At 43.6% G+C, this 23304-nt stretch overlaps 1 protein-coding gene across 2 annotated transcripts in view; it reads right to left on the bottom strand.

Moving 5' to 3' along the window:
• Positions 1–23304, bottom strand: part of FNDC3B (fibronectin type III domain containing 3B) — a 222079-nt gene that overhangs the window by 40084 nt on the left and 158691 nt on the right. For both annotated transcript variants that reach the window (XM_080410542.1, XM_080410543.1), the window contains 10 exons: positions 15221–15345; positions 12439–12613; positions 11785–11871; positions 8706–8844; positions 8067–8138; positions 7505–7623; positions 6927–7032; positions 5022–5194; positions 2760–2873; positions 472–621 (listed from right to left, as the gene is read on the bottom strand). In XM_080410542.1, the coding sequence (XP_080266668.1) occupies positions 472–621; positions 2760–2873; positions 5022–5194; positions 6927–7032; positions 7505–7623; positions 8067–8138; positions 8706–8844; positions 11785–11871; positions 12439–12613; positions 15221–15345 (1260 nt within the window). The remainder of the gene's footprint in view (positions 1–471; positions 622–2759; positions 2874–5021; positions 5195–6926; positions 7033–7504; positions 7624–8066; positions 8139–8705; positions 8845–11784; positions 11872–12438; positions 12614–15220; positions 15346–23304) is intronic.

The raw sequence follows: 23304 nt of genomic DNA, 5'->3' as shown, positions 1-23304 counted from the left end.
TACTTACCTGGTTTGCTTTACTTGATAAATGAACCAGATGTTGGAGTTTATTATTTAAGCTAGGGGAATCTTCAACATCCAGCTGGGAGGTAGATGTTATTTACATCTCATTACCAAGAAAATAATTCAATTTTTGGGGAATTGTCTAAAATGTTATCTTTTTTTTTTAATATCAGAGGGCAAGATGGCTTAACAGCATTATTCACTGAAAATAAACCACATGATACATGAGAGCAATTTTCAAGAGCTAAAAGTTACATCAACTCCCTTGTTTATCACTTTGAACTGTACAGAATCTAAACTGTTCAGTTCTATAGCAACAGCCTGCATTACTTAAAATAAATGTACATTCCTCCTGACTTACAGAGCACATAACTTCATAGCGGCTAATGACAAAAATACAAACACAGTGGAAGGAAACTGTTTACATCTTAAGATAGCAATGCATGCAAAACCTCATCGCTTCCATACCTGCAGCCTACAGCAGTAATGCGCTGCCGCTGACAATTCACTTATTTCAAAACAGGTATCTGTGCCATTATATGCAAGTTGTAGAGACTCCTCATCTTCTCCCCACTCTAATCTGTATTCAGAGATGTCAGCACCAGAACATTCAGGACTCTGCAACACAAATATTTATGCGGTTCAATTCAGAAATGAGCACTTCAGATCTCTGTGTTTCACTGGGTATGGAATTAAGTGCATGAAAAAAGAACACCAACCATTCCACCTTATTTTTAAATTAATACAACATAACTGCTGCAAATGAAAATGTGCCAAATTAAGTGTTCCCTAAAAGGTTACTGAAACAGGCCAATTCTGCGCAAAAATTATCTGCTAGAAATTCAGAGAAATGAGACAGTGTATGCAGCTACTTTGCTTTCATCAGGACACTCCGGAATAAATTGTCTCTTCACTGGCTTGGCAGAAGCACAAGCATGGAGAACACAAAACCGCATCAATCTACTGAGTCTAGTTGAGCAATCAAAACACAGCCCTGGAAGAGCTGGCCTTCAAGCCTGAAACAGTCACTCATGTTACTGAGAAAAGAACAACCTCAACAAGCAAGGAGCTTGTCTGAGTGAAAGTCACCCATCAAGCTAACGGCCCCCGTATGGGACACGGGAGTGTGGACCTGGGTACATTAATGTCCGCTAAAAGACTCCGACAGGATCTATGTGTCCTCAGCAATCCCTTTATCATCCTGAAGTCCAGTGGAACACAGAATAAATACCTGAAATTGGCTGGAGGTGAGTGAGTGCAGGCATAAAGGCACAGTTACACAACAAAATACTTTGTGTTTTTACCAGAACTACCCAGAGCTGCACCATGTGGACCGAGGCAGCTTGGGGAACCACTGCTCCATGTGCAGAAGGGTGGTGTAGGATATGATAAAGACTGTGATTACAGCACGCAAGGTGTCATTTCCCGTCAAAGGATGAAGAGCGTCGCTGCATGCCACAACGACCACCCTGCACACACACGCAGGCTTCTCTAGCTCCGTCTCCGAGCTTCCAGCTACGTCAGTTGGAGCATTCAGAACGGCTAAGCCAGCGTTTCAAAACAATGTGCAAAAAACTCAGTAGGCACCACAGTGTGCTCTCTAGCCAGACAAAAAACCTCTACGGTTCTCCACTGTTCTTCCTTCATATTTATATCAGCCAAAAAATTATAGACTCTTTAAGAAAACATAACCATTGCAAACCACATTACTCCTTCCACAGCTTCATTTTTAGCTAGAATAAACAAATATATCCTGCATATAAATACAGAGTCTACCAGAAACACTGCTGCATTTGCTCATGGCTGGGGAGAGCAAATGCTTGTCCATATGCTCATAAAAGGTAACATTTAAAAGTTTAGTGTGACTTTCAGCTTAGTTTCACAAAACGTTGCAAGAAATATTAACAAATACCCCTGAATGGCACCAAATGCACCCATTTAATTATAAAATTAATCTCAGATTATTTTTATATTTAGATATGTTGTTAGCACAATCATTTTAAATATCTCATGAACATTAGCATTGTCTTTCTCAACAGGGGCATTCTTTTGTGGAGGGACTGGAGAGATGCAGGGCTGGAACAGCTGCTAGGTTTTCAAAGCAAGTCCACGGCAGAACTATAGTCCCACTGCTCCACACCATAATGTTATTTATGACAAAATCTTTTCCTTTCTGCCTTAATTACGTAACTTTTTTAATTACACCAATCAATCCCTCAGCATTTGAGCTAAGACTTATTTTAAGAGTCCAGTGTCTAAGATCCTGAAGAATGGAGAAGGAATGCACAGAAACTAAAATAAAAGTAAATATTTGGGGAAGATAAAAACAATTTTTGAGGAAAAAAACACTACATCGTAAGCATCTGTGCAGAGTTAATTTCCTATCAGAGACTCCAGCTTCAGCCAAAATTAAATATTTGCCTTCACAATTCCACCCCAGGACATGCTGACATGCTAAAAGCCTGTGGAGAGCACTTCTACCCGACCCGTGCTCTATCATCTGACGCCAGTGTAGGAGGCCTTCTGTCTGAATCCTGGTCCGGGTGACTCATGATCAACTTTATGCCATTCTTTAAAGAGAAAAGTAAAAGATGATGATTTTTCTCCAATAGCAGAGTTTCTGCATACGCTTTTCTTGCACAAAAGAAAAGCTGCAAACCAGCAAATAGCTCTCAAGCTAGCTTTCAAGTTTTGCAGTGACCGTGTGAATTTGGATAAGCAAGATGGAAATTAAAGAATGAGGGCACCTGACTCACCTCCCAGCTTACAAGTACACGTGTGTCGGACAGGAAGGACAGGGAAGGTGCTCTGCACTGGCCAGGCGGTCCTGCTGCCGTGGTGACTTCTGTGGCTTCCGAATACGGCCCATACTAGAGGGGAACAAAGCGTCTGTACATTAATATATAGGTGTAAACCAGTCTTGCGTTCCTCAAAGGCTTTTCAAGAACAGCACACAAACTTTTCAACGCAATGAACTTTCTCAAACATAGACTGGGCTTCCAACACTCAGCACCGAATACCAGAGTTCAGTAGGAGACCACGTCAATTATTGCAAAGTTAGAACGTCAGGTAAGCTCAGGTATGAGCAGACAGCACGTACATCCTCCTGTGTGGTGGTAAGTGCCCGTGAAAGCATAAACCATCTCCGATTTACCCCAGAGTGAGAACGTGCACCCAGCAAAAGAGCCCCTGAGGAGCCGTCTGCGCCCCTCCACCTTACCTTCATGCAACGGGTTCGCCCGTCTGTGCCGCAGCCTGGCACAGCTGCCTTCTGGCAGATATAAGGAGCGGCACAGCAACAGTAAAGCACATAAGCTGGATTTGGACTCCAGTCTCTTATAAAAACACGTCTGCCACGTTAATTATAAAAGGACAGCAGCTGATGGAGCCCCAGGCGGGGTTCAACGTGCAGGGGCACGCTGCGCACACCCCGTGCGTGGCTTCGCTCTGCCGGCAGCCGAGCCGACGGCTCAGACAACTTTTGAGCCCTTGGTAGAATAATTTAAATGCATATTAGCAAGCCAGCAGTGCAAGGACAGAAGAGAGATAACAGTGGAAATAGACTCTGAGGCCTCGAGTGGGATAACAAAGTTCGTTCTGTACATCCCCAAGCTAATTAGAAGTTGTTCTCCAGAACGAAGGAACTTTACTGGAAGCAGAGGAAACACACTGATACTTATTTTGGAATGCAATACTAGCAAATAGGAAAAAAACGAGCCACTATGAAAGGTGAACAGCACTAAAATGATGAACCCCATAAAACCTCTCAGCGGGCACATCTGTGTATCCATGTTATTGAGAAAGGCTAACACTGATCACTTTGTTTGAATTACGAAGAATGCACACTTCAAAAACCTGAGTTATGGACTTCTGCTGTTTTCTCTAATGAATTGGAGGAAGAACGGTGTTTGCATCTGGTAAAAAACACATTCCTCCATTTTGCATCAGGTAAAAAACCTAACCAAACCAAACCCAGCCCCCTCATGTAACAAAGGGCAGGACTAGACATGCTTTGCAACGTTAAACGCTGTTCTGCCAAATAAGAAAAAAAAAAAAAAAAGAAAAAAAAAGAGAAAAAAAAGAAGGCAAGGCATCATATAATCATATATCCAAAGTTACAGGAGTAGGTAATGGCTTTCATTCCAGCAAATAAATCCAATCTTTCTATATGCAGTTGATTTATTTTTCACAAGAATAAAGTAGTGGATATTTTTAAGACAAAACAGTTTAACAGTCTTGCATATTTTTGTAATACCTAAGTTAAGTTTTAAAAGAAGTTATCCCTGTAAGTGAATAACTTTACACCTCTGTGTTATGTTTATCATCAAGATTCCCCGGGGAACAAAACACATCAATACGCATGTAGTGTTGCTGGGATGGCCTCTACAAAAAAGCCTTGGAAAGATGCTCTCACAAAGGCAAGCAGAACCATCCCAAACCTCGCTGAATCAGCAAGATCTTTCAACAGATCTCTGTGGACATCAGATAGCATTTCTGATGTATTTGGGAAGGCACATCTTCCAAGAAAATCATAACAAAAATCAGCAAATCCACAAAGCATGTATTCTTTTCAAATTAAAACAACAACAACAACAACAACAAAAGTCATTAACAATGCAAGCTTTCCTCAAAATATATCAATACGTGAGTGACATTTCAGTGATTGGTTTTACAGAGTTAAGACAAAAAGAAGGAATGCAGTGGAAAGGGAATAAACAGATTTCTCCTTGTAAGCAGCTATGACTTTTAGCAAAGATTTTGCAGTTTGGCATAGCTGATTTTGGCCAGCCAAATCGCATTAGTACCTGAAATCTCCTTTTAACAGAGTACCAGAGTTAGTACTGCAGCTCTTCCTCACAAGTTCCTTCAAACACATCTCACTGTTTTCTTCCGCCCACCTCCCCTTCGCCTTTCCGACGCCCAACACCAGCAGAGCCACGCTGCAGAGCTGCCCACGCAGGCCCCGCGGCACCCGTGGTGCGGAGCGGCCACGGCACGCCCCAGCACGCCGCACGTACCCCGCCGTCGTTGGCGGCTCTCACACGGAACCGATACGTTGCTCCAGGAAGCAGGTCGCTGACAGTGCACTCCAGCTCAGGCCCGTGATACACTTCAGAAACAACTTCTCCGGGTTTGGTCATTTCTACACTGTACTCCGAGACGGGACAGCTGCTTTCTGACTGAGGGACATCTAGAAAGAAATCACCTAATTCATTAATAACGTAAGGACAAATGCCAGAAAGATTAATTTTTCACCTCACATACCACAGAAATATTTGTGTGTACAGACACGTGTGTATCTACGTATCTATACGCACACACACTACCCAGCAATGATTTTTCTTTTCGATAGATGCCTTACCTGCATGACCTCATCCATGTATGCGACTGACATTTTTAAAACAAACGAATACAATTACTCTTAGCCCTAAACGTTCACCAAGTCAGATCGTCACCCGCAAGAGCAGCAGCTCCCCCGAGGCACTGACCTGTCACCCCGGGAGGCTGTGCTCGATGCCAGGACGTACCCAGCTACTTCTGAAGCAGAACACAGCAGCTGCCGTCCTTTTCTGGGGATGAAGAAGAAGCTACTCTGCTTCTTTCCCCCATTATCAAAGGTGGTGGTGTGTGGCAAAAAAAAAAAATATGGGTCAGTGAGGCAGGAGAAAAGGTACAAAAAGTTGCATCGAGAAGGGGACTAGGGCCGAATACACCCTTCCTGGGACAGGGAGAAATTAGGAGGCACACAGTGGCTGGCTGACCCGATCCTGGCTGCTGGCGATGGTTGGACACAGGCTGAGGTGGGTCATGTACACTCCAAAACTGCTACTTACACATGGGATTTCTGACAAAGCCTCAGTAACACCCAGTAGAAGTATGAACTGCCATCCTCAAATTTTATTAGTCACACTGTCAACATATATGAAATTCTAAATCTCCGTATAATGATCTAAACCCTGCGCTTCACCTGGAATAACAGCTTTTAGGGAAACTGAATTTGTTTTCTGTGCCTGTATTTGTTTTGTTGTGGGCACCTTTTTTTCCAAGAAAACAACAAATTTGATAATATTTGCATGTTATATCACAAGCCAGTACCACATAATCAACCTGGTGTTCTGAAAAGCAGCACTCCACCATAAGTACAGTCTTCCAGGAAACACAGTACCCTGGATGTACAGGTGAATTTTTATAATGATGTTGAGATACATTTGTCAGTTAGAAATGGTACTGCTCCAGAATTCAGCTTAACCAACGACACTATAAAGAATCTTGGATGCTGCAAGATTATTGTAGTAAAGAAAAAAAAAAATCTGTTGGATACTGGCATGTACCTTGTATTCTTAAAAATGCGTATTTTTTTAGCAGTTTAGTGTTATGCCCATGGTCCAAGTCCTTTACAAAAACTACAGGTGTCCCATGGATTGTGTGTGTTACACTGTGGATAAGGGTTTAAATACCACTCAAAATCCTCAATATGTTCTAACCCAAATTTCCTGAGGTAAGTCCTATATCAGAAGTAGCAAAACACTTCTGCTAAGTCAATATTGCAAAGGAATAAAGTAGATCTTGAATCACACGATGGTTTTGCAGTAAAAGGATAGATATTCTCATAAAGCTGATACTTTATAGCCCTGACATAGAGCTGGGTCCTAACTAAAACAAATTTGGGAGCACAGTATCAGGCCTAAAGGACAGCTGGAGGACAGCTAAGTTCAGAAACCAACACAGAGCCACAGCAGCCGATGAGAAGTTGCACTTCTGACCTGCACGGACTTCACTGGGCTTTGCTTTGTACTTCCCAGCGAGCAGAATACACTGCAACTTTTCACAAGGTGTACCAACAGAAATAAAAGCTAATGCAAGCCCAGCAGCTAACCATCAAGACCTAAGCTATTCGACAGTGAGATGCTCCAACCACTTACCCCACTGTAGCTGAACTTCTTTGTGCCTTGGCTTCCCCAAAACTCTTGGTGGCCGGCAGTGTCCGGGTGCAACACTTAGTGTACGGACAGGTAAACTTTCAGAACACTGGAAGAGAACAGGAGCAGACGTTAGCTCGCCCGTACGATCGCTGCCTACAAAGTGAGGCATGATTAGAACACAACACAAGAAATTGTTTTCTACAACAAACACTTAATAGGAATTTATATAAACAATGAAGGATAGGAGAGGCTATCAAGAGGCTTTCTGAAGCAAGCGGCCAGATAACTAAACACGATGGTCTTTTCTAGCCTAAGTAATAAACACCTACAGATTGGTTCTGAGGAAACCAAATCTCACTAAATTGCAATCTGCCTCAAAAAAACCCATCAGGTACACAAAGTAGTCTTCTGAAATTCAGCATCTTGCAAAATAAGATTAACTGCAATCGGTGTATCTTCACTGTGCTACACGAAAAATATTCACTTATTTTTTTAAAGCAGGTATCTTTTACCAAAAATAGCAGGTAAATCTCTGAAAAATATAAGCCCAGTAGTTATTACTGTTTCATAATGCTCACCTGACTGTGTCCGCCAGTGCTGATACAGCATGCCCGGAGTTTATACAAAGTGCCTGGTTTCAAGTGAGTACAGGTATATTCTGTAGCCGATCCACTATATGCCACTTCCCATTGATTTGCTAAAAAATGGAGATATAACCAAGTTTGGATAAGTATAATGCAATGATTTTAGAAGTGTCTCAGAGGAAAGAAAAACCTTAGTGTGGTCTTCCTCAAACAATATATGTCAGCAAAGTCCTAAGTATTAATATTATTATGAATATTATTCCTGCTTAGACATACATACACATAGACACATACACAACTATATATACTTAAAATTATAAGTATTTCCAGAATATATTAAAAATATAATATCAAATAGTAGGTTCAGCTATAGAACCTAAAATTCCACCAGATTCAGAGAAAAAGAGCATACCTGTTTTAAGGCTGTAAGTACATAACACAGTTTCAATTGTATGTACAGCACCAGTACATTAATGATGATAATTGCCCAAAGGGTCAGTACTTCTTTATAGTAGCCATAATGGACTGAAATCGAGACAACCTGTCTCAAGTTTACCTTCTGGACTTCCTTGAGAAATCTCTAGCAGATACTTTAGGATTTCTGAACCACCGTTATCCTGTGGAGGATCTGAAAAAAAATACGGCAAGTTGTCAGTAAATGAATATTAGCAGTGATTAGCAGTGAAATAGAATAGATTACAGAAACTGTTTCTGTTTCTGCTCCTTCCCCCCCCAAGTAACTACACCAAGGAATTTACAGCAGAAGTGGGTAGCAGATGTTACTTTTCAGCATGAGTCAGACTAAGGTCACTGGGTAAGGATGCTACAAACAAAACACATGGGAAAAGGATTGAAAGAGATGCAGCACAGAGGTTTGCCCCATCAATAAAGTAAACAGCTGAAATGATGCTGCAACGGGACATGAAATGGAAGGTGAAAAGCCTGAAGATACACTTGAGTGCAAGGTAGTCAATAAAAGCAAGCAACATTTTTGATTCTGAAAACATAAGACTTTCTATGCAACTTCTAAAATACTAAAATAATTAGGTTGTCAAGCTCTCAAAAAATATTCAACTTTGGACTGAGAAGCAGCATGAAAAAAAAAAATATCTACGTTCTAAACCATATTTACATAATTTTATTTGAATTTATTTTGACCCAAAAAGCTCTACTAGGACAAACTGAACTGGCTTACCCCACTTCACACTAAAGCCATGAGATGTTATTGGCCCCTTAATAACGGGTCTGGTTGGAGGTCCTGGCCTGTCTGGACTGGTTGTACAGACCAGCACTTCGCTGGGAGAACTCTTTCCTTCCACATTAGAGGCAAACAGCTGAAACAAAACCACAATAAGTTTACCGTTGTTTACTGTAACTTTTTCTGACAGTTCTGCATGAGACTTCCTTTAGTAACTGCACAAATATCATTAAACTGGAAAGTGTGTCACATCCCAACAAAGCGCGTGGGATTCTATTAACAGACATTAGATTGTCACGCTGTTTCTTTACAAACCACATCGATTTTTCCCCTCCCTCCACTAACAATAGATCATGACACGTTTAATATAAGAGCACTGCTGTTTTTCCCTTTTAAAAACAGTCATGTGGCAACTTGCAGTTATTTATTCACAGAAGATGAAAACAACAACAATAACCGTGCTATTTTTGTTTTGGAGGAGTTTCAAACTGCTATATAAAACAAATTAATTCAGAGTATCGGTAATCACACAATTAAAAGATTAAGTAGCATGACACGCAAACAAGCACATCTACAGCCACTGAACCGAGCAGGATGCACACAAAGAAAACCTTCTCAGCCAAATCCTTCGTCTCTACTCAAGAACACCTTTTACTGACTTCAGGGAGAAGGCTGCTAAGCTAAGAGAAGCCATGAGGACCTGGCCAGGAGATTGAGCAGATCAGGATCATACAAGAAACCCCAAGTGGTCCAATGTTTTGTGGCTGCTGAGAGCTGTATTAGCTCATGTTAGTCTCTGGGACAGAGATCTGCTGCCAAAGGAGTGAGCAATAAACTACGTACTATAACCGCTAACTGTAAATATAAGCTAGCAGGAACTTTTCCACTTTGGAAGCTCTGTTACTCTCAGGAACGGTCATTTCTATCTTCTCTCCTAACATAGGCATCTGAGGAGAACAAGTTTCACTTTTTAAGGCCAAAAAAGTAATTGAGGTTCTCTAGCCCATATGCTTGAACAACTAAAACCATTATCAACACCCACTTAAGATCTTTTGGTTCTTCTCTGACTATTCTCCAATTTAAGACATCTTGCCATGAGCACCAGATACATGAGCTAGAGCTAGACAAATACCCCAGTAAAAGCTCTAAGGAATCAGTGTGAGCTGCAAATGTAATGCAACATTCAGACACTTCCCCTGCGTAAACAGCTAAACACTGCACTAGCCTGGCAGGAACTGAAAATTCCCATTAAATGGATTGTTCAAGCAGGATCTTCAACACTTTTTCAGAGTCACAGCTTCTCCAACCTGGAGTCCCTCATTGTCTCAGTAGGAATAAAAATAAAACTGTTTGTTTCCAGGTCACCGACAATATTATGAAATAGCAGACAGCACTGCTTTTTGTGGAACCTCACTATGAACAGCCATTGGTGACCCCCTTCACGCCGACACCTCAAACCCTTCAGACAATGCGGCTGCTGCACCCTGTTGCGCTCGGTAGCATTTGCCCTTCTGTGCCAAACCCTTACTCAGTACCGAGCAAACGCCTTTACAACAGTGAATTACACCACCATTTCTATTATCATCAGCCAACCTTTATTTCATCAAAAACGTTAGCAGGGTATTTCTTCTATAAGCACACATTGCCTGGAATTAAATTTCCACCTCAATTATTTATTATTAAGGGGGTTCACCAAAGAACTGCATTTTGCCCCGGTTCCAAGACAAGTCTAGAACAGACCAGAGAGCCCCCACCGTGAGTCTTAACACGCTGCTGTGATCACGGGGTGCCTGTGTTTGGTTTTGTTGGTTTTGTTTTATAGCTTTTGGGACTCTTCCCCCAGTTCCCTAGCTGGTCCGCACGCAATGAGGGAGCACCTTGGCGCTGAGTCCGAGTTGTGCTTGCAGCCAGCGACGCGAGGCTCTAAGTTTGCTCTGATGTCAACCTGGTTCTGTAAAATTCACATTTAATTTGAAAGCAGGGTTGCAGAGAAACACTAACCGTCCTTTTCCCTCAGGCAGCCACAGCAGCTTTTACAACACTAAAGTAAAAGGTGTCCCCCTCTGAGGGACACTGCCACAGCTTTGTGGTTGTTTGGGCAGTCCTTCCTGCATCTTCACAAGGTCTTCTGTCCCACAATGGAATATACGTCATTTTAAAGGAGTCTTTGAGTGAAGTTGTATTGTGTTGCTCCTGAATATACTAAGGCCTTCAGAAGCCAAATGTTTTTGAGACAACACACACCTACGGCATCCTTCTCTCCTCGTACTGGTTAGAAATGCCCCGACGCTGCTTCCAGGTGCTGTTTCTGGCCGGCAGCCCGGGTGGTGGGGAGAGCTCTGGGAGGGACGGCATGGCCCAACACCATCTTGTGCAGTCCGGCCTCGCCTGAGCCACTGTGGCCACCGCGGCCGCAGGACGGCCGGGCAGCCACACCGCAGCCTGGCCGGCAGAAACCACACTGTCCTCCCAACAGCGCCCGGCAGAACTGCTCCACAGCTTCAGCAGCGAGGCAGGTGACCGAATTGTGTGTTGGCAAGAAGAATTCAGAGCGTCTTGCCTGGCGGGTCTGTATTTAGGAGCACACCCAGGAGCAGGAGGTACCGACACTTGCTATAAAACCAGCTCCAAACCCAGCCACACGTATGTGTGAGATGGAAAAGCTTCGGTTTCTGCACGTGAGGGGAAGCCTGGCCCCTGAGCCGGGGAGAAAGCTGTGCTTGCAGCTCCGTACAGCGTCTGCTCCCCTGGGGGAAGCGAGACTGCTTGGTCAGGCTTTTGGGGAGCTGCTCACCCACAACCACCTCACGCTCTGAGCCACGCTTGTACATCATACCTGCCAGTATGTGGTACCCAGAACTGTGCTTGTTTCATAAAAGCTGAGCAATGAGCAGCCCCTGTGGTAAAAGTAAAAATGCAACTAACATTTAACAGTTTAATCTGTCAGGTCACAGTATAAAAGAAATTTCTGTTCGATGATCCAGTTTTGGAGGTAGTACTAAAGGGTCCCTACCCCCTCCTGGAAAAAAAACAACATGGAAAATGCTATGCAATGACAACTGGAGAAAGATTTTACCCTGAATTTATACTGTGTGCTTCTTCTGAGATTCTTCACAGTACAGGCTTGCTCCTCTCCAGTGTACTTTGGGTGAAACACGCTGTCCTAGAGAAAACAAAACCAGCCAGTCTGAGGGAGGGCTCTGTATTACAGACTGCAGCTACAGCACGTTACAGCAAAGGGGCTTCACAGCCAAGTGCTTTTTACTATTTATTATCATCATTACTACTTCTACACTGCAAGGCTGCAATAATTTTCTTTTTAGAAGGATGTTGCAACCGAGCTGAGTAATACAATTTTGCTGTAAAATAAGCACAAACCCAATCGTGACAGTTTAAGAAGTTACAGAAACAGAAGTGACTGGTGACAGAACATGAGCACACCAGACAGCAGCGAGGAGGACACGGCAGGCTGAACCCATTAAGGACAAGCTGCCCCATACCTTATAGACTCGCGTGAAGCTCTGTAAAGTCATCAAGGATGGCGGTACAGATTTTTAGATAAGGATTCATAATTCTGCTGTGGAGCAGAACAAATCACACAGCTCTGTCTTGCCAAATACCCAGAACTCCTAAAAGACCCTCCAAAGCAGCAACCACCACTTTCTCAGTGATCTTGAATTAATAAATGAAAACTCGATCTAAGTACACTTTATAGTATCACAGTACTTACATTATCTTCTTCCTGAATTTCCAGGGTGTAGGAAATCACTTCCTCTGGTGTACATCCTTCTACTTTATTCCACTGCAATGAGATCCACGTAACACCAGCTCGAACAAGCCTTGGTGCAGAAGGGGTCTGAGGAATATTACCTGCAGTGTAGCATACCACCTCCTGGCTGTACCCACTGCACAGAGACAGAGAAGATGACAGTGGAAAAAAAAACAACCTCAGTGTATTTAGATAATTATTTCACATTTTCAAAAAATCTAGACAAAGTTAAAATTACCCAGGTGGGAAAGATGAGCACCCAGTCAGAAAACACCAGAACTAGTAGAAAAAAAAATGCAGGGTTTTATGTATCCTCACAGTCATTTTTACAGATCTCATCACAATAATATAGGAAAAAATAGTATATGATTGCCTAAAAATATTAACTTACTATTAACTGTAAAGCAGAGGAAAATCTCATTTAATAACGGGGACCTAAGACATAAGAAATAAAGCCCCAGGTGTTCAACTTTTGGGTGCTGAATTTAAGATGCAGTTTACACCTTCTATAAACTCAGCTTTCAGAGGTGTAGCTTAAATAGAAGTTGTACTCTCGAGTGCTTCAGCAGATCTAGTTCCACCACTTCAGACATCCTCTTCCAAAGAAAGCAGGGAAATAATTTATCTAGTCATGACCATACATGTTCAGCATCATGTAAGAGCTGTCTGATGCAGGCACAGGTACCTTCCAGCCCTCCAGGCTGGCTCTACTCCTTTCCGACCTTCCCTGCCCAAACCTCTTTGCATTTTAAGCTGAGCTTAAGTTTGCTCTTTTGCACAGCTCAGGTTGCCACCAGAGAGAACACTCCTGGCAGAGGAGATGAATGCTTTCATCTTCTTTAAATCCCAGCACACGGTGCCTTGAAACCTAATAAGCAGTTGTGTCAAGCAAGTGTAGGAAGAGTTCTCTTAATACCCCATGCAGAATATATTATGTACAACAGAAACTTAACAACAAAATTTAAAACGGACAGAATTTGCCAAATTCTTAGAAAGAGAACATCAGAACTCAACTGAAGGTAAGGTTCTTGCAAAATGTTTTGTTTCCACAGTACAAATGTACTTTGTTCCTTGAAGTAATAGCAGGAATTTAATATGCACTGAAAGCCACATCCCCTTTTTCTGAGTCATGTTTCTCAAAAATATTTGTTGTAATATTCTTGTAATAAAAAAAAGAATTTAAAAAAAAAATAATCAACCTATAACTAACACCCAAATCAGACAAAAATCATCATAAATGGTAAGTCTACAAGCATTACAACTAACCAAAACCATCTTTCAACATGGAGTGTTAGATGACATTATCATGTCATAATTTCTATGTGCTGCCTATAAAAATAAGCCATGGGCTGTTGGTACTTATCTCATAGATTAACACAGAGCAGCTGACCATGAATACTGTTCTTCATTCACTCCCTCCTCAATAGCCAGGGGGGAAAAGAGAGAGAGAAGGAGGGTGAGAAAGAGAGAGAGAAGAACCAAATAAAACCCCAAACAAAAAGCAGGGGGAGGGTTGCCGCATGCCCTAAACTATTTTAAAAATCTGGAATCTGGCAAAAAGAAGAGATGCCAAAACTGGGAACTTTGCACAAAACTGGCATCCCAATTTCAACGATGCTCAGCAGCTCCAGCTGAAGCCTCTCTCCCCCAGCCCAAGCGTGATTTCATTAGGGAGGGAAGTAATGTCACAGCAAGTTGGCAAAAGGGACTCTGCACGCATGAACAGCCCCAGTGCATCTCAGACGGAAAACACAGGAACATGAATAAAGAAACTTTTTAAAGCTATATATTACTGAGAGGTTTTGTGTTTTGGAAGGGAGAACAATACAGGAATCTCCCTCAGCAAAACACATTGTGACATACCACTAGTGTTTCTTTTTCTGTCCTCCTTATTATAACGATTAGATCCTGTTTAGCTAAGAAGGACAATAAAAGCGTACACAAGAGCACTGGACGTTTAGCTTCTTCACAGCTAAACTTTTCCTGGCCTGCTTTCCTTCCGCGATCCCAGCAGCGACAGCCCCTGCAGCACCGTGTCTCCTTGGGTACACTGGCCCTCAGCTGTGCCACATTTTAGCTCAGCACTCCCTGGCAGCTCCCAGAGGATTGCAATAAGCGTGATTGCTCATCATCTTCATGTGAGCTCCTCTGGTCAGGTGCAAAAGAAAGGAGAAGCTGAAACCCATCCTGCAGGGCCGTCGGGTGTGCCTGTTCTCTCCAGTCCCAGCTCTCTCGCCTGTCTTTCCCACCCCATCAACCAGTCCTGCAGAAGAAGGAAGGGACTGTGCTGCTGAAAAAAGACAGACAGGCTTTGCTTTAAACCAGAAAAATAAATATATCGGGATTCCTTTCAAAATCTGTAACTCAGCTTCCTCGTGCTTGTTTTTCTTGGTTCACCGAGATCCCTAGTGGGAATTTTACATAACAGATGTATTCTTTTTGTATTAGGAATAGACCACAGAACACCATTTAACACCTCAAAAGGAGTCTATCTTCTCAGGCTAACCTCATCGTGCTGAAGGTACACGCTGATTCCCTGGGAGGTGAACGATACCACCAGGGGAAGGTGCGACTTACCCTGAAGCATTAATAATAGAGCAAATGTCAGATATTTAACTCGAAACCAGAAAGAGAAAACACACACAGACACACACTCCCCTGATTCCTCTCAACACTGTCATTGATTGTTAAACTTTCCAGCTGCCACTTTTTCTCAACAAAGCGTGTACCCTGGGTAACTTACCTAGTACCAATGTCATTCTGAGCTGCTAAGCGGAAGGTGTAACCCAAAGCGGGACAAAGCTTAGTCAACTTGCAATGCTTCTGGCTTCCAAAGTAGCATTCTCTGAAACCACTGTTCCTCTTTCCCTAGAAAGAGAGAAATCTGTAATCGGACAGCTATGAAACAAAGCCACGTGGTTCTTATTTAAAAAAAAACAACGAGCTGTGAAATGATTTCAGAATTAGAGGCTTTCATCCAGGTGCTGTGCAAAGAAAGCTGTGCAAGCCACCGACAGCATCGCTATGCTACCTAACACAATACAGCCCAATTGTCAGTCTGCGGCCAGAACCCTCCTCTTCAGGTTCTTATCTTCATGAGACGCATCTACAGCTTCAGCCATTCTGCTTGAAACGTAATTTCTCCTACTCATTAACAGTAAAGTACGCAAATTAAGGGCGAGATTCACCTCTGAGTCAACCCTGTCAGAGGCACAGGAAAGCAGCAACCAGCATTTCCCGCAAGCGCCACCCTCCGTGCCTCCAACCCCACGCGAACCTCCGCCGGTCCTTCAGGAACGCTGCATCCCACAAGAGGGCTCCCGCTGCCCACGGACCAGCCCACCCAGCGCAGGGACAGCCGGGGCGCACCTCTCTCTTCAGCCCCCTCCCAGCCGAGGTGAAACAGATCCGCCCACCCTGGAGGAACGCTTAACATGCCAGGTTCTGCACCCACCCCACTGCTCAGGGCATGCAGTGAGGATGAGGAGGATTTGTTGGGAAGCATGCAACTTGGGTACCAGAGGTAGGTTTATGGGAGCTTCGCATCAGTGTGACGATGAGCCCTGACAAAACCAAGACAGGGCAGCAGCGAGAGAGGGTATCGAGACACCTCTCCAGTCCCCAAGACCTTCCTCAGGCACAGACCTGCACGGCGGGGCACAAGGACATTCAGAAGTTCTCTCCCTCCCCACCACGTTGAAACCAGAACAAAACCCTTCTCAATCCACCCCAATGCAGTATGCCCTGGCATAAAAACAAAGCCAAGCTTTTTGGGGGACAGAAGCCCCAAGACAACAGAGAATATCTGCTCTCATCCCATGCCACATGTGGGAAACGGTCGATTTGAAATCTTTCAGGAGAAAGGGCATGGATTGCTCAACTATCCATAAATATCTACCTCAGCTGAAGCAGTTTAAAGAAGTTTTCATTTCAATACCTGAATACAAAATGAATGGACATTTACATCACAAAGTACCCAAAAGCACAGCAGAATAGAAACTTAGCAAAGCCCACCCATGCAGAGATAAGGTTATATCCATCTCTGCAACTTCTTCTGACTTAAGAGCTCTGCTACACTTTTTACTATTTTTGGTACCCGTCTCTGCAATTTTTAATTCTTATTTTATCTCAGCAAGATTAACATCTCCCCACAGACAAGGCTACTTTTTTCACCGGGAAAGATTTCACACAGGACAATTATTTATAGTGGTGTCCCTCGCTGCGGCCAACAGCCTCACCTGCTGCTGCCTCCCTGGGCTCTGCCTGTCCTCCCACACACCGTTCTTCATGCTCAACACATTACTCCATCATCAAAGATCTCAAAAATGTCCGAATGGAACATCCATTTTTCACTGGCCCTTTCTCCAGCCCCTATTAATTTCCACTTCTTTTCACTCAGATTGCAACAAAGAAGGGAGAACTCCATAAAATGTTTGTGGTAAAGCTCCTAAAATGTGTTTATCAAGCTAGGAACGATCATGCAGACCTCCAGCACGGCACAAGTTGAGAGTCCTGGAGAGACATTTAGCGCTGGCAAACAACTATGACGTATTTATGCAGTGTGATCCTACGCTTGTTCTAGGAATTTGGTTTTATACATAATCTTTTCAACTTCACCTACCTGCCCCAGCTGTAGCATTACTGTATGGCTCAAGTACACAAAGGGGAGGAATTGGAAAAGAATCACAAATCCTAAAGCAAAAGTCTTCTGCAAGTGACAAAACTTTTTCAGATCTAAAATCCCTAGATACAGAGTTATTAGAGGACAAGACTCCTTTTGGACAAGAGTAATGGGTCACCACACTTCCCAGCTCAGCAATAATGTATTTTAAATGCAGACTATACAAAACCTAATTAGTAATCTTATGTTTTGGCAAAATTTCTGTTCATCAGTGCAGGACTACTAATAGATTTCCCCCCGCCCCAATGCAAACCCGCTTTTTTAGGTTCAGATGCATTAAGTAAATTTTTATCTTTTTGACAACTTCACTACATGTAAAGCATTTGAAAACATTTAATTTCTTCTTGACTTCCGCTTAAGAATGTGGTTTTTTTTTTAAAAAAAATAATTTTCTTATGCTTTTTCTCCAAAAGAACCAAGTGACCAAATGCTAAGCATGTGGTTGATGAACAGATGAACAGTGATGGTCAGCTGAAGAGGAAGGTCATGGAAAATCTCACCTGGGGCACAATGCCTGAGCAGAGAGCAACGGGCCAGGGAAACTCCAGTTTGTCACACCGGCACCTTAAAACTTTGCAAAGATGGCCAAACATTTAAGTTACCTTTCACTTTATAACAGTACAAGCTCTGATACTGTATGTATTTTTCTTCTACAACTGGTATTGTACATTGCCCAGACTCATTCAGAGACCAACTGGTATTCAAATTACTCAGACCGGCTGGTATTTTGGATTCTATTGGCACTAATTGGAGAGGCTGGCCGATATTTCTAATTATCCTGGCATTAATAGCCTGGAAATAGTCTCTCCGCTCCTTCTCTCCCAAGATTTATGAAAGCACTAATGCTGGCATAATTATAGACAGGAACAACTGGCAGGCTGGTACTGGCTGCCACCCAAGAGCCTTACAGCTTTCCCAGAATCCTTCTCCTATTCTTTGTACGCTCAGCATCCAAGTTTTAATCCTTTAAATAATGTTTCGTAAGTTGCTTAAAATACACTGTATCATTTCCACAAATATTTGTAATCCACGCATTTCAGAGGGAGGGCACCACGCTGACTCCTTCGCTAGCCCTGCTTCCTCCAGCCTGCGGTCCCTGTTTTTCACCAGGACAACCCACACTGCGAGGATCATCAGGGCCTGCCTGAGGGAACAACAATTCAGCTCCACAAATCCATCAGAATTTGCACTATACTACAACACAGCATTTTAACACCATTTCTAAGAGTTTTGCTGGCTGTTCCAGCTACGGTTCAAGCTACACGCTCACTCAAAACAGGGTACTTCTGTTTCTCTTGGAGATTGTGTTATCGAGACAAGGGTTTTGACATTTTAAATGGGTTTTGTTGATCACATTCCCTGCAAACACACACAAAAGGAGGAACGGGCCACTGCGGGTGCAGCGGACAAAGAAACAGAGCCCCCAGCCCTTCACAGGGCCTCGCTGCAAAAAGTCTGAGGAAAAGCTGCCAGCGTCAGACTTGCAACCAGGAGGCAAGATGGCAATCTGCTGCGGGCCACGCCAGCGCTGCTCCTGGGTTTGGTTCATATTGGCATTAAAAACCAACAGATTGATACTCAATCTGACACAAAGCTGCAGAGCAAACTGTCAACAATTACTGTAACACACCCTAATATCTCTGCAAAGCATTCACCGCGCAAGCTTATACAAGTAACTGAATCTTCTGTATACACAAACATTTAGAAGACAGCACAGGACCTACGAAACACCCTGAAAACATACACAAAGCTCAATTTTTTTCCAAGACTCTCCTCTTGCTGTCTCACAGGAGCGGTACAGCCACAGAATGGATCAGAAGCCCAAGTGTGGAGCTCCATCCACCCGAATTCTGGTGGGCCATCACCAAGATGCATGGCCCAGATTTTCAGCTAGTATAAATGAGCATGTCTCTGCCAGACTCAAGATGTTTAAAACTTTGTGGCAGAACAAAATTATCTCCGTTTATCTAAACGTAACCATCCATCACCGAATCATTACATAGCGTGGCACTGTATCTGCCTCTCTCTTGAGCAAATTAAAATGAGGTGATTACCGGACGAGAATTAAAGCTGCTTTTGAGTTATATACAAAACAGCGACACACACTGCATGAGAGGGACGTCCTTGCCTCTGGCTCGGGAACAGTCCTCCACTTTCCCATAGAGAATGAATGGGATACTCCTGCTATCCACATGCACAAGAGAAACATTTATTTACTACCGCTTAATCACAGAATGAGCATTTCACATGTAATTAGTAACAAAGGCCTGATTCTTACAGCAGTGCCAGCGGCATTTATCAATGCAGTTACAGTTTACTGATTTTGATGAATGTTGGCATCCGCAGACAGCATCACCTCCTTCACAGTGATGTTTTCTGTTTGGTATATTTTTAACGCTCTTTTTTCCGATTAGCCTTTTGCTTACCCTGAACAACGAATCCTGGCACAACATCATCAATTGACTAGTTCAGGTTTGTAGGTCCAAAGGGTTCAGGTTTGTAAAGTTCATAGGAAAAGAGCCAGAAGGTGGACATTTCCTTAATTACCAATTTTAACTGATTTTATTGCCAGACTGCTATTGCCATTCCCCACACCTGAAGTGCAGGCACGTTCAGATCCTACTGATTTTCAAAATACCCGAGATGAGGGGCTGAACCCACCCCCTCTGCAGTCAATGGGCACTTTGCTAGCCTACAGCCAATGTAAGTAAGCGGCAATTTGGTGATCTGCTGTTATACTCTGCTGCTGAAAAAATTAAATTGTCCTCCATAGTTCACCAGGCATTTTAAGCAAAAACAATTTTATTAGCAAGGCATCACAACTCTAATTCAAAGACCTAAATCAGTACTGAGAAAGGAAGTATTTGAATTCTCTAGAAGTGTAACACCACTCACGCTACAAACCATTTAATCCAAAGTGGGAGGGAAAAAAGATGGAAGAGCAGGAATAGTGTTGTCTGCTGGCTCCTCTATCTTCCAGAGTCTGCAGGTCAAGAAAAGCCCCAAAACTCAGAAGTGAAGCAGCAGCAGCTGGGTAGGGGACTGGCCCAGTGACACATCAAGCAGTACAACCTTCCCTTCAGCAAAGTAGGTCAGACTACAACACGCCTAATTCCAACGAAGAAACCGAAGCAACTCATTTGTGTTTCAGCTGAAGCTCACCTCATGACGCCAGAGAAGGTTTTTCAAGTATGTATGAGCAACAGAAGCTAAACCAGAGAATGGGAACAGTACTGCATCTATTCTCGGCAAGACACAGTAAAATAAAATGAAAGACCAAACCTTGCTCCAAGTCCCTGGAGTGACCCTGCAGAGAAGGGGGGAGCCTGCAGGAGGTCGGTGCGGTGGCATGGGGCTCGCTGAGGAGCACTGCACCCAGGGTCCCTGGCAGACCCCCAGCACCCAGCTGGCTCTGCAGTGCCTCAGCCCTGGGGGAATCCCCAGCCACAGCCACAAAGAGATGAGATGCTGTCCGCTCACTACAATTTACAGCCTCACCTCATCCTAGAGCTGTAAAACACACCGCTTCTGCTGTCGTTTCACAGCAACGATTTATTTTTTTGCATGTACAAGTGATGCCAGCTACACTCCTGGCTGCATTTGGGATGCTACAAACTATGCCTCTGCCCTCTAAAACCAGGTGGAACTAAATGAGATACTGCTGAGCATCTGACAGTCCGAGAGCTGAATTGACCCAGAGAGGGACAAACCGTCACCCACCGCGTGGCAACACGAAGGGGCTGCGGCTGGAGCCCCTCCTTGGTGGCAGCGGGTGGCACAGCTCCAGCTGGGGGACCACGCCAGCATGCCTGGGGTACAGCCAGACACGCTCCCCAACCACCTCCACCGCTCCCCATGGCTCTCGTGCTTGATGCCCATTTTGTTTCTATCGTTTGAGGCTGCAGCCCTTGCAAGACGGCTTTCCAGGATCTGCAGGTCGCCTGTGTAGCGAGGCTTTCCGTGGCTCACGGGCATGCTGTCCTTCCCTACCAAGGGACTCAACTTCTCGAGGCAGACTGCCATTGTAGGGTGTTTTTCTAACTTGATCATCGGATAGATTTCTTGTTCTCCGCTCATGCAAAGCCCGCTCTGCTTTGCAGCCACAATTTAATTTCCTTCTGATTGCTGATTTTCCCGTGTTTATATTTTATTCTGTGCCCTGTAGCTAATGAATGTTGCTCTAGCTGAGATCTGGCAGAGCGCTTGCTGTTGTCTGGCAAGCGTTCTCCTCTTCCCTGATGTATTTATTTCTTGATTTCACCGGGACACAGTGTGGCATTGTGAAAAAGTCTGTGCTTTTGCTTACGTGGCGTTTACACAACCAAGTGCAAGGGTACGGGGCACCGCATGTGAATTCACTTTTGTGCCTGGGTGCTGTGACCCCGGTAGCTCCCTGCACCCTGCCTCAGAGGCACACCTTGCAACGGCACATGAACAAGTGAGCGGGACAGCCCGCTCAGCTCGCCATCGCAGGTAGATGAGGCTCCTGCAGATGCAGGTGCAGCCAGTCTGCATCCTTAGACTTTTTCTTTACTAAGCCTTAATAACAAGTTTTAATTCAGCAACTGAAAGCTGCATTTCTGTCTCATATCAGAGGAAATTTTTTTTCGGAAAAGCTACACCTGTGGCATTAACTGTCCCACAATTGGACCACTACATTTCAGTCTTGTCAAACCACTGGAGATGTACCAAATGAATTTGTGCAGGACCATTATTCTTTCATCTTTGCTGGCGAGCTATCCACCGGGATCTCAGATTTCAGAATTGCTACTGAGAAAACAAGGTAATTAAAATAGATAAGACTACAGGAATCAGGATGCCTTAATTTTTCCCCATCGGTACATGAGCTGGCCTAAACAAACTACTTTTGCCCTGCGAAAAACAGACACCATAACAATTCTTTCTCAAGACAAACTCTAGGTATATATGCAGTATTAAAGGGTTTATAGGACAAAAGCATTTTAGAATTGCCTTACATACACCCAAAATTATGACTAGGCTCCACATGGATGAAATAAACATCAAAAGTATTTGTGCTATATTAATGGTCTGTTGCTGGTTTTTTTTTTTCAAAAGATCTTCTGTTGCCTCCCTTCCCTTTGCAGGCTAGAATCATTCACGTTTCCACTGCTTCACCATTCGGTGCTGTCACATCCCCATGGCTCCAGGTTACTGGAAGCCTTGTGAGAGATCACAACCGCCCAGTCAAGGTGTCACAGATGGTGTGACGGGATCATCCTGGCCTATCCTTTGGCAGAAATGTTTTTTTAATCTCCTTTCCCAGACTTCACACTTCATTTTTTTTATTTTTCACTGACGACCTTTCCCCTCCCACTATACGGAGAGGGACAGCAAGCCATTCTGAAATTCGTTTCATTTTACTTCAGTTCAGTGAGTTTCCCATCACGTGGACCCCGCTTGCTGGACGCTGTGTATGACAAACGCTTGCACAGTGAGTGGTTCCAAACATCCAACATGTAGCAGAATGATCCGGGTACACGTTACATGAGATGATGGAAAACCATTCACATCAAAATACTCCCTTTGGAATATTATTTTTAGACTCCTAAAAACCTCAAGAGACTCTCCTCAGACTGTACAGCTCATCACCCTTTCACACTCTTCATTTCCTGACTCATCACATACACGTTACCCAAGCCTTTTCCACCAACCAATACATGTTTTTTCCTTTAAAGATAATCTTCACTGACTCATGATTACTGCAGAAACAGGGCTTGCACAATGGGAAGGAGGCAGAACAGAACTGGGGGATGGAGGGAGGACTCCCAGCCAGAACCACCTCCCGCAAATACTCCCCATCTCTTGCATTTACACTGCTCATGAACAATGTAAGATATCTGGGACAGGGAACTCAGTTCCTTTCGTGCCTGGAAGGGGACTAATTGCCACTGTGTCAAGGGCACTGTTATTTTGAGCCTGAATACATTCTCTGTAGAAAGGGCTGCAAGATCATGACTCTTCTCCTTTGAGGCAGGAATAGGTTTTTATTCTGTGCTCAGAGAGCATCCAGAAAAAAAGAGACCATGAACAGAACTCCACGATACACCACAAGGAATTAAATAATAAGTAATGCTGATTAACAAAGAAAGTACGCTAAATGAGGGATAAAAAGTTAGATTTCAAGA

The sequence above is a fragment of the Falco punctatus genome (genome assembly GCF_963210335.1).
Source record: "Falco punctatus genome assembly, chromosome: 13".
Taxonomy (NCBI): Eukaryota; Metazoa; Chordata; class Aves; order Falconiformes; family Falconidae; genus Falco; species Falco punctatus.
Note: the sequence above shows the minus strand (reverse complement) of the source record. Positions and strands in the feature narration are given on the sequence as shown.